We start from the raw sequence: 18,391 nt of genomic DNA, 5'->3' as shown, positions 1-18,391 counted from the left end.
CCATACAGAAGTATTCCCTTGCATTCATCACTTACGACCTAGAAGTGTGTGGCATTGTATTTTTTCTGCAGACTCTGCCTGTTATTTATTTCTTTAGTTTCTGTGTTTGGAACGTTTATGGGCATGCATCATAGACTGTGTAAAATAATGGATGTAGCTACCGTGATGTCACCTGTTGGTTTGTAGACTGTCATTTTGAAGCCATGAGTTCAGCATGTCAGTCATTGCTATCTTGGATTTTTTGAGCCAAAATAAACAAAATTTGGACGTGAGGGGGAGCTGTGGAGGAGTGAGGGGTGGATCTGAGTTATAAACTGTTGTGACGTCTCACAACCTGTTACTTAGCGGCCATGCCCTCAGTCATGTGTAAAGTTAACCTTTTGATTAAATGTAAATGGGTGAGTACTACAAAAGTTCAGCCCATGTACTGGTGAAATGATGAATGATGAAATAGCTAAAGAGTGCCCCAGGGGTTTTTCTGCAGGCCTACGCAGAAGCTACTGTAGACCTGGTTCCCTCCTCAAAAAATCTATGGGATTTATCCGTTGGATTTTGGATCATTGCAGACAAAAAGCTTTGTGGTAAACAAACGTTAATGATACTTACACATATTACTCAGCAAGTTAATCTTCACAAATATACACCATTTTCAGCATTTTTTAAGCTAATGTGAGCTGACAATGAACTTTTTCAAGACACATAAAAGCTTCGCAAATGGGGTGTTTCTTGGTGTATTTTATGTCGTAAAACAAAACATGAAAGTCTCTTAAGTTAGTGTTAACCACAGACCTTATTTCATGCTTCTGACCTAAAATGAATTCCAAAATTACCATTGACTTTGACAGGGTACCGGAGATGCTGAAATGCTAACATATTTCTGGGCTTTAGGACTACTTGCTGGCGTTCTCTATGGAGACCAAAACTGTTTTTTTTATACCAGGCTGTAAACATCTTTATTTCTACTGTAAAACTGAGCGTTTTAACATGGTTGTCTATGGGGATTGACTCACTTCTGGAGCCAGCCTCAAGTGGTCATTCAAGGCACTGCAGTTTTGGCACCTCCATGTTGGCTTCTTTTTTCAGCCCCGGAGTTTGCCGCTTGGCTTCTATGCCCACAGTGCTTAGGTGAGGTTGGGGCTTTATAAAAAGGTAGTAACCAGGTGCCAGATTATAAGTGGCAGGCATCCAAGAGATACAGCGCTGAAAAACACAAACAATACCAAGGGGCAATGTCAAATGAGAATAGATCTGGGGTTGCCTTTAAACTCATTTTCACAGGTTTACGAACCGTAACAATCCTGCAAAGTATATATTTAATGTTATAATTTATGAGAAATATTCACATTACATAAATGTGTGCAGCACGGCCTTATGAAATAACTCATTTCATGCATGCAATTTTAACACAACATACATGCAACCCTTTTAGAGGCTTAACAATAGCTTAATTTTGAATTGCCATTTAAATGAGTGTATTTGCATTATTATGTTCCAGTTATTTAGATGATACAGCCACAGTTTTATCTCTCCTATAAAAATCGTAACTCTGTAAATCCTCCTCAATTATGCATTCACTGGCTTACACTTGCATCCCTGAAAGCATTATTTCCATAATAATGTCAGAGCTACCCCTCATTCATATATGTAACACACTCTCACACACTGGCTACAACTTAATGCATGCTTTGCAGAATTATTAGCTATGCTAAATGACTGATGAATTACTAAATGATATGCATCTGAAATAACACAGATGTCGGAATAAATAAGGCTTTTTTTTTAGCAGACAGGCAAACTGCTCTGATCTTATCCTGACACTGTTTGTCAGTCCCTTACTGCTTCCTCAGCTCTTAATGGTAGTCACTGCAGCATGTTATGAGAAATAGCTCCACCCTGCAGCTTGCAAAGCCAATCAAATTTCATCGGTTTTAGAGAGGGTTGGGGTTTTGAAAGAGCATTAACTCTTTGTGGGCTGCTTAATAATAGCAAATCACACAAAAGTAATCACTTTGAAGGAACATTTCTGCTTTCCACAATTGATAGTTGATTTAAAACGTGTCCTCATATGCATTTATAAATAGCTCTGTGAGTTTTCATTCAGCTACCTCCCACTGCCCCCTTTATGCTGTGCTTTTTATATTCCCGTTCGATCCTCTTCCTCTCACTTCTCTCTTATCTATTTTTTCCTCCTTAGATTTTAGCTGTCCCTTTTTCTTCAAACGTCTGTTAGTCTGGCTTTTTCCTCCATTATACCTTTCTTTCCCTCCTACCCTCAAATGTTTTTCTCTGTCTGTCTAGCATCTAACACCACCACCACCCCCACCCCCCAATCCCTCTTGAGCTTCATTCATGAAAATGCAGATCCACAGCAGGGCAGGAAAAAACGTCAACAGACGTAAACTCCCCTGCTCCACCAACCAGAAAAGGCGCACTATAAAAAACAGGCAGCAGCAACCAGGCGACCCTAATTCAGTGCAGCCTCCACCAGAAATAGCAACTCATGCATGTATTAATCCCCTACAAGCCAAAAATATGTGATTGAAGGAACTCTGCTGCCATTTATTGCTAGAGACAACTCCTCTGCCACAGAAAAGGGCTATTTATCATCGTGTCCTCACTTGGTGTGCTGTCTTAGGTCTGACTCACATTTGCTAAATATTGCATTTTGATATTTAAGGTAATGTCTAAATCAGTCATTCACCTTTGCATTTAGTGCTCTCACTTCCTTTATGTGCTGGCATTTTTCCTTTTTAGCCCCCTCCCTAACCCTCACCACACTCCTGCAGGAAATGCCATGAGTGTAATGGTGTTCATAATGTGATGCAGACAACGTGATTTAACCTCATTCTGCACACCAACCTGTACAAGTTGGTTTTGTTTTTTTTTTTTGGTCTTTTTTTGGTCTTTTTTTTTTTTTTTTAGTGTTTACAATTAGTAAAGCTGAAGAGGCTAAACATAATAAATGTTGCACAATAAGTAAGGAAATTTGTGTTCGGCAGATTATTTCTTTGTTGTAACAATGCCTCTTGGTCTGTTTATTTCCCTTTTAAATTGTGCCACATTTATTAGGAACATGCATTTGTGGGATGAGCAGCAGAGCTGAGTATAGAAGTAATCTACCAAACACAAATTTCCTTACTTTTTGTGCTTAGTTTATATTTTATGTCAACATTGATCTAAATGCAAGCATTTAACTGCTAATGTATTAGTATTCCCACTTTTTTAAAACTTAAAACAACAATTAGTCATGCTGGGAATTCGCCCTCTTGTAATAATTACCACTTAATCAACCAAGTTCGACCAATTCCTATGCTATTAAGCACTGGATTCCAGATATTATTCACAAGCGGTAGTTTTCTGTCCGTACAGCTATGCCAGCTACCATGTAGACTGAATCACTGCAATGTCACAGTAACATCAGCAATGACTTTTGGGTAGACAAGTAGCAGCTGAATTTCAATTGCAGAGTTATATGAGATCTGCAAACGTGTTTGTCTTTCTGTTGTCATTTTCAGCCATAACTGTAACCAGGGGTATACGATGATATCGGCATGTTGTCGGTATCAGCAGATAACTGCTTTTAAAGTAGATATGGCATCGGCATGCAATGAACATTTTTGTCAATATGACAAGCCAATAAGTTGAGACTTCAACTTCAGTTTTGTTTAAAATTTGTACATAGGAATAAATATGGCATGTTTTAAAAGTAACCTAAGTTAAACTAGCTGTTGTGTTTTGCCCAGTTATTGCGTACATTTTTAAAAGCATTGTATTTTATGTCTGCATCACCATGAGAGTAAGCATAATATGTTAATGCAACTACAGGAGAGACTTGATGTTCTCTGCAGCCAGGTGGAAAGACAATGAATGAATGAATGAATGAATGAATGAATGAATGAATGAATTATCCAATATCGGCAATAATAGACCAACAACTTGTTCTCGCAAAGTAAAATTGAGTGTTTTTGTGAACGGAGTCTGGTGGCTCTGAGATAATAGCTTTAGCTCCCCAATGGAAAATGTTTTCAGACTGCAAGGTAATGTGCTGAAAATATTCTAAATATAGCATACGCTTAAACTGATATTGACTTCATTAGTTGGGTCTCTTTTTACATTTAGACAAGCACTGCAAGAGAGAAGTATTTTATATTATATAAAAGAGTAACTCTAGCAAGAAAAGAAAAGGGATTTTTGCCATATTGAGTCATAGGGCACATTTGTTGCACTGTGAGTTCTTTTATTATTATTTTAAGTTTATCTTTTGGGCTATTATTGCCTTTAATGGACAGGATAGTTTGAGTGTGTGTGTGGGGGGTGGGGGGGGGCATGCAGCAAAGGGCTTAGGCTGGAATTGAACCTGCAGCTGCTGATGCGAGGATACACCCTCTGTATATGGGGCACTGCTCTATCCACTGAGCCACCAGGTACCCCAGCACTGGCATTTTAATGATCCATTTTCACATAATAGGAGCAACTTACTGAGCACCCTATGATATGGGTATATATATATATATATATATATATATATATATATATATACATTTGAACCTACAGCATCCACAACAGCAGCACCTATATGTTCACCTTTTAAAAAGCTGAGTTGAAAGAGTCAGAGTCGTTTGTTTGAGCACCATGTTTTCCTAACTTTATAAAAAGTTCCAAGGCTGTTAGCAGGTAAAATCCTTGAGCTCTGGTCTATTTATACAATGCAGTGCTTTTTAGGATAACAATGCATGCCACAGCTCCATTTTGACTTTAGTTTACATGTACAAGGAGGGCACTGTGATGTTAAACTGTCTTGTGCCATGCATAAATATCTCCAACACTACTGATCACATTTTGATGTAAGGGAACGATCCATCTCATTTCTCTGTTGTGACATCTTTTTAAACTGCACTTTTTAGCCTGAGGCTGGCACTTCACTGCTTATTACTAATTACTGATTTAGTCTGGGGGATGGCATCATTTGGGGAGGTTTGTGTCTACTGTTGCCCTGCTTACTTTTTAAAGAGGTTTGATTTGCTTTCACTTTCAGAGCCCTTGTGTAAACAATGCATTCTTATATGCACCTCAGAGATGACTTGTTGCAGATGAAAATGTCTGTAAAGATCGCTTGAGAGAATATCAGTTGCAGAAATTGTATTCATTCTCTTAGCAAACGTTTTCGTCACGAAATTACATGGCGATGTTGCTACAATAACATATCCTGTGTCACGTGACTTTGACCAGCATGCACACATCAAACACAACATCAGGACTAGGGATGGCAACAATTAATCGATGATCGATTAATCAGTCTTTAAGAATTGCATCGAACATGTGAAATTTAATCAATATACTCGGAATTGCTGTAAAATATATGCAATATGTTGCTTTGAGCTTCAACTGAGGAGAAAACTAATTTGGTATTGTTTAATATAATCAATAATAAGTTTTTATGTTTGGGGTTTTTTTTTTTTTGTTTTTGTTTTGTTTTTTTCAAATAACAATTGATCGATTGTTACTTTTACCAATTAATCGATTAAAGAAAGTGCTTACGATTTGCAACCCTAATCAGGACCCATAAACACTGGACTGCAGACATGGGTAATATACTGTGATTGAAAGTGAATACAGGGTACAGAAAGCAGAATCCAGGGATGTTTCTCTTCCAATCTGCTGTAGAGTTTTCAGTCCGATTTGACTCTCATCTGTAATGTTCTAATATCTGCATTCTGAAAAAGAAACCTTAAAATTCTGCCATACATTTATATGAAACAAGATGTGCCTTGTTTAAGTCCCTGTAAGCTCTTACAAAGATAGTTCACCAAAAAAATCAAAAATATATGGGACTATATATCAATCTAGTTTGATTGATTGATGTAGATTGAGACATCGGCTGTAGAGATGTCTGGGGTTTTATATATATGTAATGGAACTAGATGGCACTCAGCATGGCTTCTGGTGCTCAAAGTGCCCAAAAAAATAATTTAAAAAATTCAACAGCAATGTGGCTTTCCAGAAATCATGCCCCAGTTACTCAAGATAAACTTCTCATTGACAAGAGGCACATGCTGGTGACAGAACGAGATTTAAACATTAATGACATCCTCCTTAGCTGAGCCTTAATGTTAGCTTGCTGGTGCTAGGTGAGCTAGTAGTAGATGCACGTTTCCAGCTGTGTGAAGAAAACGGTTCCTACATGAAGCTGTTCATAACAAGGGCTGTGGATTATCTTGTGTGAGTGGGTCATGGTTGATGTTTTTGTGCTTTGAGCACCTGAATCTGAGTGCCATATAGTTCCATTATACTTGAGAGAAGACAGACATCTCTAGTGCTGATATATCCAAGACTTGGCATTTCATATCAAAACAATCTAGACTGATAAGTAGCCCTACAGGTAAGAGGAAAAATGTGTGTTTTTGATTTGGGGGTTAACTGTCTCTTGAAGTATTTCTCTATGAAAATCAAATATTTGTCACTATATTAGCAATAATCAAAGTTAAGAGTTGTAAAAACATCCTGGAGTATTTTATATGAAAAGGAAATGTAATTTATCTACTTCAAAAGGACTGCATGGGTGTGTTTTGATCAGTGTTGATCGACAGTGCCAGGCACAAGCAACTAAAACAAAACTTTTATCAGATTTTGATTTTTAAAAAATATCGCTGAACCCCGATTAGTGCATGAAAGCAAGTGACATCACCTGCCCACTAAGTGGAGAGCAGGAAAAAAAGAAAACACTAACCACATCACTGATAGTAAGAAGTTGTTTTCAGGGCCAAGTGCTTCAATCGGCTTTGTGACAATGTCAATCATACATCGTTTTTATGTTAATGTATATTGTCAATTAGGTTGCATTAATTCTATTGCTGCTTTTTTTCATTATTATTAACATTAAATTGTTTATTTTAGGTGGAGGAAAACAGACGGATATGAAACATGAACCGCGTCCCAAAATGCCCATCAGAAGAAATCTGTCTGCATCACTGCCACCACAAAGTCCCCGGGCCAGCGCCAAGGCTGACGTGTTTGAGGAGGGCATGTTCCCACTCCAGTGCACACCAGAACTGTCTCAAAAAACTTTTCGGGCCCTGCCACTGAGCTCCTCCAGCACCATGGATCCCAACATGACATTTGAAGTTCTGGACAATGATGAGCCAAGTGCGAGTAATGCAACCATCATAATAAGCACAGGCAGTCCCTGTCGAGAATCAACATCCACAGACTTCTCAGGTCCCAGCCAACTACTCCATCCACCCAAGGCCAATGAGGGGAGCCAGAATACTACCAAAAGGTTAGAAATGTTTTCTTACTTTTATTTTGGTTTTAAAGGGATAGTTATGATATTTTGAAGTGGGGTTGAGGCACTTATCCATAGACAGCATATTGCAAACAGTAGATGTCTGTCGGGCACACTTCCAATTTGGAGAACCAGGTGAGATTCTGGCGTGAAAACTAAGCAATGTACTACTGTGGTTGGGGGTCTGCAAACATTCAGTATAAATGTAAGTGTACGTTATACTGAGAGTATTTCCACTGCTTAACCTTAACATCAGACTTATTTCCAACAGGGAAATGAAGCCATTTTATCGCTTTGCTAAGAGCCAGACACCATTGAGAAAAACAGTAATTTAAGTTGACTGAACATGAGAGCTGTTGGTCGACAGCTGCCTTGAACAGTTATTTTGTTTGTGTTATTGTAAGACTTTGGCATTTTCAAAAGCAGTAGTTCTGATTCACCAAAGTCACACAATAGCACAAACTAACTAATTGATAGAAGCAGCGGTAGACCCACCGCTCCAGTATTTAGTGAGCTGAATTTACTGTTTTTGTCAATGGAGTCTGGTGGCTTTGACAGGAGCATAGAGTAATTCTGGGAAGTCGTTAAAAGCTTCCCAGACATAACAGGCTGTCTGACAGAAAGATAAAGCAGTGAAAAATACTCTTAGTATAGTGTACACTTTAAGTGATAATAAAACTTTTTTAGGTGGCTAAAATACATTTTGTTGCTGCTCCCATCCACAGCAGCACATTGATTAGATTCCGTGTTGAACTCTGACCTACTTCTCCAAACTGAAACCGTGTTGACTAAAATCTACTGATTGTTATATGCAGAATATGGATTAATTACAGTCACACAACCTCACCTTTAACATATCAAAACTATCCCTCTAAGATGTTTATCAGTATATTTGATTATTTAGACACACTGTAAATGATTTTAGAAGATGTTTGCTCCTTTTTGAAAGTCAGTACAATAATATAACAAGTCAGTTTTCAGGTTGGCTTGTAATGTGGATTGCAGTTCTCTTGACTCTACACATTCAGTATATTGGTTCCCTTGGCAGTCCATATGGCACTGCCTTTTAACACGTCGAAGTAGTTGTAAACGAATGCATCGGTACACCCACGTACCGCCTACTGCACTCCTGTGGTCCCCTTCAAAATTTACTGCTACAATAGTGTACACTTCTCTCCACATAAACAGGAAATATTGTAAGAAAGACTATAGGAAACACACCTCTTCATAGGAACTGAGACACTTTGGGAAAACATACTGCTGTCACAGCAGAAACCAACATTGATATAATATCACAATCTCACCGTAGACATACCTACTTTTTTTTTTTTAAATCAAGTTCAGAGGGAAAAACTGCAGCAGCTGCCATGAAGTATCAGAACCATTTGTCGCACTTTCTTGCCTCCTGTTCACCAAATAGTTTATCTCCACATGCACTCTTCAGCAATGGAGAGTAAGCCAGGGAGTGTTTTTTCTGCCCTCCTTGTTAAAGTGTTATAGCAGAATTATATCAGTGGCCAGTATTAGCATAATTATGCAATTAACCTCTATGATATACGGAGCAGTTCGATGGCAGAACAAACACTATTTTTTACAAAACATATGCCCTAAATTAGGTCTTAATTCTGAGCCAGTTTCTCTAACTGCTATCTGATGTCAAACATATGCTTTTGTATTTCTCAGTTTTTCCTACTCCTTGTTCCTTTTCTCTGGGCTGCACTCACAATCACCCGGGTGTCGCATGCATCAAAGGTTGATTTGATCTAATATTGTTCATTTCTCTACAAGCCAATAATTGTCCCATCAGTTGCCAACAGAAGATATTTTTTTGATCACTGAGTTCTTGTTCAGACAAGAGAATAAGAGAGACAAGTCAAGTTGGTTAAACAGCTACATAGATGTTCTCTTCGTAAACAATATATATTGTTCATATTACAATTTATTTTTGTTGCTTGCTGTGTGCTTTTAATTGGAAGAGACTTAGAAAGTTGACAAAATATATTGATGCACCAATCCTTTTTTATGTCACAACTGGCATGAGGTTTACTGAGAGCACAAATCTGAAACCTTCACCAGAAATCTTTGAAAAGCTGTTTTGAAGCTTTTACTAATGTATCAAACACAAATAATGAATGTCTTAAACTCACTCGAAGGGGTTTTAAAACATCAGGGACATCCCCACTTATTTTTCTTGGTATTTCTTTAGAATTTTATTCAAATGGAAAAAGACTCCTTATGTCACCTAGCCATTCTCGGTTAAAATGCTGAACTCTTTCTAAAAAAAAATGTAATTCAACGTTTGTTCGATATTCATGTCTCTTGAACCCAGACAACTCTTGTACCACATATTTTGAATTAAACATTGCTCACAGAAAGAATAGATTATCAAATTTTCAAGCAAGCTTCAGTGCAGTAAACAGAAAACAAATATATATATATATAATATATATAAATATATATATATATATATATATATATATATATATATAATTTTTTTTTTTTTTTATTTTATTTTTATTTTTTTTTTTAAATTGGTTCAAAGAAAAGCAACATGGGCATCTCTTGAATCAGTTCCATAAAATGTTTTTAAATAATCAAAAAACATGTCCCTCTGGCTGCCCACTGAAAGTTTCAAAGCTATTGAAGGATTCTGTGTAAAAGATGCTCAGTCTGGGTGGCAGCTAAACCATTCAGAAGTGGTAAATCCCCCGGACCTTATTCAAAACGAGACAGAGACTAAAGTGCAAACAGTCTAAGTATTCTCAACAGCCGCAAGTTTCCAGACTGGAACACTGCGCCAAGATGCTTAAGCCAGCTGAGAAGTGGCAAACAGAATAGGAAACATTTAGAGCCATAGCAGCAGACAGTGTTTGCGTCACTGAATGATGCTCCAAGCAGATGAGCCCTCACGTGAATACACTGAGCGTTTATCAGTGTATTTGTTCCTAACCACCTTCAAAACCAAAATGAATCGTCTCAGTCAAGGAAATGTCATTTGTTTGGGAACATTTGTGCTACCCCACAATCATACTGGACCATGAGGAGCTGGTGACATACTCCTGACATACTAAAGATCAGGCTTATCCAGACATTATGAGAGCACTTAGCACCTGGTTACGGAGTTGTCCTGCAACAGACAGGTCAAATTTCAAAGGGAAACCACTGCATTTAGATAACAAGAAAAAGCATTACCTTTTGTGAATATTTCTCAGTACAAGGCCATTGCAGACGCTGCTAATAGTGTAAGGGCCCAATCAGAAAGAGCGCTTTTTTACAGCTTGCTGCATCCTTTTTGTTGTTGTTGGTGGTTTTTTTTTTTGTTTTGTTTTTATAATTGTTGCTAGGCAACCACAGAATCACCTGTCCTTAGCTTAACTATTATTTTTCTATAAAGTAAACTCACAGATCTGTACCTTAAAATCTGTATAGAAATTGGACAGGTGGAGGGTTCTTGCTCTGATTGAGGATGAGAGGATGTCCCCAAATGGTATGTTGATCACAGGAAAATGGAGATCCCTCAGAAAGAGGAGAAACCACAGGGAGCACCGGCTGGTCCAGCAGCTTCGCCTGGATGATGGTCAGTTTAAGGCTTATTTTAGGATGAGTCAGGGACAGTTTGACAATCCACTGTCAATCGCCCAGCCTAAACATAGTTGATAAGTCATTAGAAAGTACAACCGAATTCCACAAAAGTTGGGACATTATGTAAAATGTAAATAAAAACACTGGAATGATTCACAAGTCTTTATTGACCTGTATTCAATTATATAGGCAAGATACTAAATGTTAAGAATTACACACTTATTGTTTTTTGTAAAATAAACACTCATTCTGAATTTGATGCTTGCAACATGTTCCAGAAAATTTGGGGCAGGGGCAACAACAGACTAGAAAAGGCCATTCCACAGGGAAACATGTTCATTGTTAACTGTGTGGTCAAACAATCCAACATTTCGAGAATAATATTTATAAATGCAGAATTGCAAGAAATTTAATGATTTCAAAATCTACAATCCATAATAATATCAAAAGATTTAGAAAACACTTCCATGAAGGCACCATGAATGCTGAGGTATATACAGGTTTTGGAGCAACATATGCTACCATCCAAAAGGTGTCTTTTTCAGGGATATCCCTATATATTCCAGTAAAACAATGCAAAGCCAAATTCTGCACGTGTTACACAACAGTGTGGCTTTGTAGCAAAAGACTGCAGTCACAGAACTGTCTCCCATTAAAAATGTGTGGCAAATTATGAAGCATTGAAAGTGAGCTAACATTAGCTTCACACAAGACATTTATGCTACTACTTCTTGTCATTGCCACCACAGAAGGGGGCTTCGTTGTGCACTTTTTCTCTCTGAATGAAATTTTAAAACTTAAAGCATTCAGGGCACCCAGCAGCGCAAATGCAGCAAGCAAAACCCTTCACTGTCATTGAAAACAATTAAATGATGAACACAATTTTTTAAGAGGTGGGTTAGCAGAGAGGCAAACTAGAGGGATAAACACTGACAGTTTAACTTTCTTGTATGGGATCAATAATGAAAAATAAAACGGCAACACCAACAAAACAAATTAAGAGACCTGGCTGATCAATATATTAGGCAGGTTAACTGCCTAAGGCTAATTAAAACTTATTGTTAATTACATCAAAAGTGATACAGATTTCACCAGGCTGATTTCCTCGTTGTGTAACTACTTGTGAGATGCCAACAGCAGCTCGTAGGACTCCGTCTCATGGTCAGTCCACAATCGTTTGGTGCAGTGAGGTTCTGTCCTTGACTGGGATATATGCACACTTTGGGTTTTGCTTTGGTCCAGAAGCAATGCCAGCGATCGTGTGCAGATCAGCTTACCGGTTGCAACTTATCCACGGTCTTGTTTTTGTTCTCTTAATCCTCACATCAGCAAGTTTGGACCTGATGGAGTAATTTTAGCCACAAAGTGATTATAGGTGTTTAAAAGACATCTAATATAATTTAGAATAATCACATCTGTCCTTGCCTGGGCTGGAATTGGTCGAATTTGACACTCATGGATAGTTACTGTAACGATTCTGAAATCAAAGTGATGTAATCTTGTATTAAAAACAAACACTCGACCCTAAAACATAAATCTACTCATCTTGTACCTGGAGGTGCTATGAGAAAACCAAAAGCAGATTTATCATAGAGACAACTAAATTTGCATATCCAAATTTCTGAATGCAGGTGCATTGAAACGAAGCATCAAATTTCCAAACTTTTATATTTTTGTCCTTTGATATTGAATACAAAGGGAAATGCTCCCTATGTGAAGTCCAGACAGTGGAGATGTCATGGTAACATGAACCTCTGTTTTGTAGACAACAGATGCCGTCTTTACAAGAAGTGAGACGAGCCAACCCAACCTACATGAGCATGACGTCTGCTGCACAAGGAAAGCGTAAATTTAACAGGTAATGTGCTTTTTTTCCTCTTTATTCATGTAAATTATCTTATTTTATACTGGCAGTGAATTAAACAATGTGTTTTGACAAATATTTATGACTATTTGGGCACAAAGCTGTACAGAACTGTCACGAAAATAAAATAAAATTAGCCATCTCCGAGTGAAATTCTATTGATGTGTTTGATAACATTTTTCTATTTTCCCTCTCCATTTTATTCAATGTAGCAGCATCAAAGCAGAGTTAACACAGGGTTTCTCTGCACCGAAGCGCATAAAGAAAGACTCCACATTGGCCCTGAGACCACTTAGAGTACATCGCTTTGCAGGTAAGTGTCAACACAGAAAATTTAAATTTGAACAAACCACTGTTTTGCGTCTTCATACTGGTGAGATTCTGCAATGGTTTTTTTTCATAGTGAGACTCATTGTTTTGTCCTTTATGTCCTGAATAATTGCAAACGGTGCCTGCTTTAGTGTGAAACAGACTCATGTTCTTTTTTTCATTATATGTGGCTTCATGGATAAGTGGCATACAAAGCCGGCAGTTGTTTTCCTCTGTAGACTGAATTTTTTTTTTTTTTTTTTTTTTTAAAGTGATGATGCATTACTGCTAAAAATGATGTATGTTTGTAAAACAGGCATAGTTAAAGGGCAGATCATACCCTCTAAGCTATCTGATGTTTGAGCTTTAATTTTATCATTTTAAACCATAAGATTTTTTTTTACTGGCTCTGACTTGTAATGAGAGATTAAGCATAATGTGTTTATTTCTTCACTATATTATCAGAAACATATACAAATAGGAAGCACATAAAAATCACCTCAGATCAATGACCAGCTATTCTTTCAAAATAATTATTTGCATATATTTATGTATTTAAAGGTATGAAATACATTGCATTCATTAATCTACAAATAAGACTATAATCTAAAAGCAAGGCTTTAATTGTTATTAAAATGTCTTAAATCAATAATACAAAATCCCATGACATGCTAGCTAAATTTCACTCACTTTCACTCTGATGACATGGATAAAACCACTACAAGGCAATGCATATAAGGCTCTGAAAATAATAATTCCAAAATAAGATTTAAGAAAGTGAGAATTACGGTGGTGGAATCCAACAACACGTCAAGAAACTAACGCTAGGTATTTTCCATATCTGTGGAGACCCTCATGTCCACGGCGCCTCCACGCTACCAGCGGCAGAGTCAGCAGCGACAGATCTCTGAACAACATTAGGGTTTAGAGACCTGTTCTGCACAGTGTTCCCAAAGTAATCATTGTAATTGTTGTCGGTTTATGTGGTTTTTCTGTTTTGTTCTGTTTTTGGTATTGAAGAATGGGTCTTAAATTTCATTTCTAGTGTTTTTTTTTTTTTTATTTTAAAAGTCTTAAATTTAACTGTCATGTTTCTTTCCTCAGGTTCAGAGGAGAACAAGCCGCGAAGAGTCGTGAGGAGCATTTCTGAAGGAAACCTCAGCCTGCTCGAACCTCAGAAATCCAAGTCCATTTTCTATAAAACGTCCCAACAGTTAAAACGAGTGACCAAACGCATGTGAGGCAACATCATGTTGGAATCAGGATATCTTGCTTGCCAACTTTTTTCCAACCTTATTCATCTTTTCAAAATATTTACTCATTTAAAAAAAAAAAGAGTTCCACTGTGCAGGTTTCTCAAACGCTTATGTAATAGGACAAAATGTAATATAAGTTGCACTATTTTGTGAATGTCTTCGATTCAGTCTCCCACTACACTACTTGACTGTAAATAAACATTGTATAGTTATTGATCATCTCTTTAGATTATTCATTTAATAGTTTTTAAAACCAAGTTTTTTATTTCTAAGCTCTTCATTTGAATATATATTTTAAAACATCAATGTACACAGAAACGGCAAGAAATAAAACATGTCCTGTGGAAGTTTTGTATTTTATACTCTATTTACTTTCAACTATTCTCTTAAAATACGATCTGTCTTGATTACCACATTTCCCAGGGCAGCTAATATCAGATGTAGGACAACAAATGACCTCAAATAGAGGTGTGGATGAAAAAAAAATGAAACTGCTCTGCACTGAGCTGTATGGTTTTTCTTTTTTTCTTGATCATTTTTTCTTTTGTACAGTTAATAACTTGGGGTTACAGATATTTCATGATAAAACTGCTTGTAACAGAATATTGGGCTGTTTTTCAATAAATAGATTCCTTTCTAAAATGTAATATCTGCGTTTTTGTGCCACTGATATTGAGTCTGGATGTGTTTTTAGATGAAGTTATGGTTACAAAATGTTCCGACGATAAATAAGTGACAAAGGATAGGCGAGGGAAGGTGAAAAATACAATGGCAAGAAAAATTGAATTGACCTCAGAGTCACTCACAGCATGACTCAAAAAGATAACTTTCTCGTTGTCTTCCTGTTGAAAAAGCAACTGTTTCATATGCCTTTAGGAAAAAAGGTGAACCCAGAGTGCAGTGATTGATAGGATGCTATTTGTCTCTACCAATGCCTTGTGGGGATTTTTGATGATAAGTGTGTTTCACCACTCAACAGAGCAGACTCCACATTCAGTCCTGAAAGAGGGGTTACCACTTACTCAAACGCTGATGTCCAAAACATTTATAAAAAAGAAAAACAATCTGCAGTTGCTAGGGTGAACATGACATGTTTGTGAAATTTCCAAAAAAAATTGAAAAAAAAAATCTTGGATTTAAAGGGACAGTTCACCCCAAAATCAAAAAGATTTGCCTATAAACTTGTAGTTTTATTTATCAATCTAGATTGTTTTGGTTTGAGTTGCAATGGATGGAAGATATTGCAGGGTTTCTGCGGGCCCTTAAAAAGTCTTAAAAGGCATTAAATTAGATTTTTTTAAAAAAGGCCTTTACTAAAAAATTAGTATTAAAATGTTGGATTTTCTGATTTTTTTCTAGCATTGCATTGTAAACTTAAAAACAATTGGTAGTGTGTTTTTGTGTGTGTGTGTTGTGTGTGTGTGTGTGTGCGTGCGTGCATGCGTGTCATAATATTTGTATCCCCCTGTATTAGTATCATCATCGTCCCACAGAATTCAGTATTGGTCGTGCTCTTACTCTGAATACCACCAATTCAAATTTAAAACAGTTACTCATATTGGTCTTTTAAATACATTACACTGTTACTTGTATTCTGTTACTCACCAACTGTGGCTAAGAGTAATGATAGACTTGTCTTAATGTAACAGATAAATGACACGTTAATCACTGAAAGGATAGACAGTGGAATTAGAGTAACGAATAAACTGTTGAAATGGCTTAAAAAACTTGGACAGCTTCTGCTGCCATTCCGATCAGTAATAATATAAATGCAAGCTTGGCTATATCATAAACAGTGTTAAACTACATCCATTCAGAGGAACATGACTGTGTTGTGGATGACTCAAGCTCATCTGATTGATGGGCTTTAGCGATAAAAAGGCTGGAAACCCTTTTTTAAATACTATTATTGAATTGCATTTCTAAGATATTTCAGGCTTTCCTTTGCTGCATTTTTATCCTGATCAAATGTGAAGAATCGCCGAGAACAAGCTTTTATTAGCATTCCATACTAAAAAACAAATGTCAAAAAATACCTCCTGGATCTATGATGAGGGTGGGACCTCATTGCTCTGTCTGGAGAGAACTAGACTTGTCACTTTGAATTCAGTCTTGCAACTTTCAGTGGCACAGCATTCAGTGTGATCTTTATTTTTAGCTCAGGAGCTCAATGCATATATCAGCACTGTACTGCGCAAGCACTGACACCCTCTCATGCTCTCATTCACAAGAATCTCTTCATTGTGTGTGTGTGTGTGTGTGTGTGTGTGTGTGAGAGAGAGAGAGAGAGAGAGAGTGAGAGAGACGTAGGGAGAGATTGTGTGTGTGCGCACACGGGGAGGCAGGTCTTGGCTAAAGTTTATTAACTTTCTCTTAGCCAATGGGGCTCCTTGTGCGTTTTTCCCGCTGACCAATGGGACAGATTGAGAGGTTGGAGTTGGGTGTTGCTTAGCAACTGCAGGTAGAATCTCAGATCATGTCGGACCCATTGTTTTATCTTGCCTTCCTGAGAGACATTACATGCTATGTGTTGTGATTTGTTAGTAAAAAAAAAAAAAAAAAAAGCACCTCTGTGCAAATGCGTCACAAAGTTGTTAACTCTATTTTTTTGCATTGTTAAAGAAAGATCACAGAGACTTTAAAGGCATTTCACCCTCAAGTCGGAGCACTTTTAATTGATTCTCATTATGTTACTACATGTGGCTGTCTTATTTTTCATCGCCAAGTCACTGGAGCACAAACAAGTCAGTTTTGTTTTTTATTGTTTTATTTTTTTGCTCCTGATTATTGAACCTCATTCAGACTCAGAGATGAGAGGTTATAAAAAAGGCAACAGAGGAGGCTGCTAAAAACAAAGATTCTTTTACAAAAAAATTTAATCTGCCACCATCCCCATATACCAAAAAAAATAAACACACACAAAACACTGGTGCAAATAATAATGATTTTTATTATGATTTTGATTCAAGAATCCTTGGGTGTTGACCTGAACATAATTGAGTGCATGTTTTGGTAAATCCAGTGCCTTTATACTTGTGCATGGCCATGAAGAGAGACAGCGACTACCTCATACAAATATAAGCATATGATCCCTCCTACAGTGTTCCTGACTCCCACAAGGCAGCACGTCGCTGCTGTGAACTTCTTGTCCCCTGTCTACTTAGATGACCTGAAATCTTAAAGCAATATGTCACAGTGGAATAAATCACGGAGAGATGATCACCAGTACTCTCTGTGCTCTTACCACTCGTAGTGTTGGCTTTTGTTTTAGCCTAAAATTATGCGGTCGTCTACATCGTCAGCTTATGGGCACAGTGAAAAATGAAGATTAATATTTCAAGTAAAAATAGAGCAGCCCTGGTGTTTATTATTTTATGCGTCTCTTTTTTGCAGGACACTACTGCATTTAAGAGCAGTTCAATTAAAAAAAAGAAAAAAAAAATTAAAAGAATAATCTAAAAACCTCAGCGTGTTTTTATTCAGTCAAAAATACAGCATCATAAATGAGGCACTTGCTGCTGCTCATTCTGTCCCATCCCGTGATGCGTAATGCAAATATTTAAATGGGGGTTATGGAAATTCCTGGGATGCACCCTGGATTTGGCATGTAAAGCAGGGCCAAGAAGATTGTTGTTTACACCATGTTCTTCTTGTGATCCAGTGCATCTGACAGTAGGAAGCAAAAGAATAGGGATACAAGTTTAAAATAAAATTAGCTGCATAAAATCGAAGCACATTTTGGGGAGATACATCATCTGAAAAGGCAGTCAGGCATAGTGATTCTGAATAAGGTAAGCCTTGATAACTTACACCTTTGCAGAGATTTAAACTTGTGCTGAAAAGATTAGTGGATTAATAAATTAGTAATTCATCAAAAAATTAATCCCCAACAATTTTGATAATCTGCTAATTGTTTTAGTTGTTTATCTTCTGGCAAAATTAGACATTTGAAAAAGGTCATCTTGGGCTATATGTGAGAGCTGAGTATGATTGCGATGGGCATTATGTGCTATTTTATTAAACGTTATGGACTCGTCATTTAATCAATTAAACAAATATTGAATCAACAGATTGATCAGCAATGAAAAGAATAGGCAC

The 18,391-nt window shown here is 37.1% G+C and overlaps 1 protein-coding gene across 2 annotated transcripts in view; it reads left to right on the top strand.

Annotated features, from left to right (window-relative positions):
- kif18a (kinesin family member 18A) overlaps positions 1-14,565 on the top strand; it is a 36,433-nt gene extending 21,868 nt beyond the window's left edge. The window contains exons 15-18 of one of the 2 annotated variants that reach the window (XM_042486698.1): positions 6,895-7,276; positions 12,630-12,722; positions 12,944-13,041; positions 14,142-14,565. In XM_042486698.1, coding sequence (XP_042342632.1) covers positions 6,895-7,276; positions 12,630-12,722; positions 12,944-13,041; positions 14,142-14,278 — 710 coding nt within the window. In that variant the 3' untranslated portion in view covers positions 14,279-14,565. Of the gene's footprint in view, positions 1-6,894; positions 7,277-12,629; positions 12,723-12,940; positions 13,042-14,141 lie in introns of both variants that reach the window. The other variant, XM_042486691.1, reaches the window with a different exon arrangement.
- Positions 14,566-18,391: the final 3,826 nt, after the last annotated feature.

Source organism: Plectropomus leopardus, chromosome 1, assembly GCF_008729295.1.
Source record: "Plectropomus leopardus isolate mb chromosome 1, YSFRI_Pleo_2.0, whole genome shotgun sequence".
Taxonomy (NCBI): Eukaryota; Metazoa; Chordata; class Actinopteri; order Perciformes; family Serranidae; genus Plectropomus; species Plectropomus leopardus.
The sequence above is the reverse complement of the archived record's forward strand: the minus strand, read 5'-3'. Positions and strand labels throughout refer to the sequence as shown.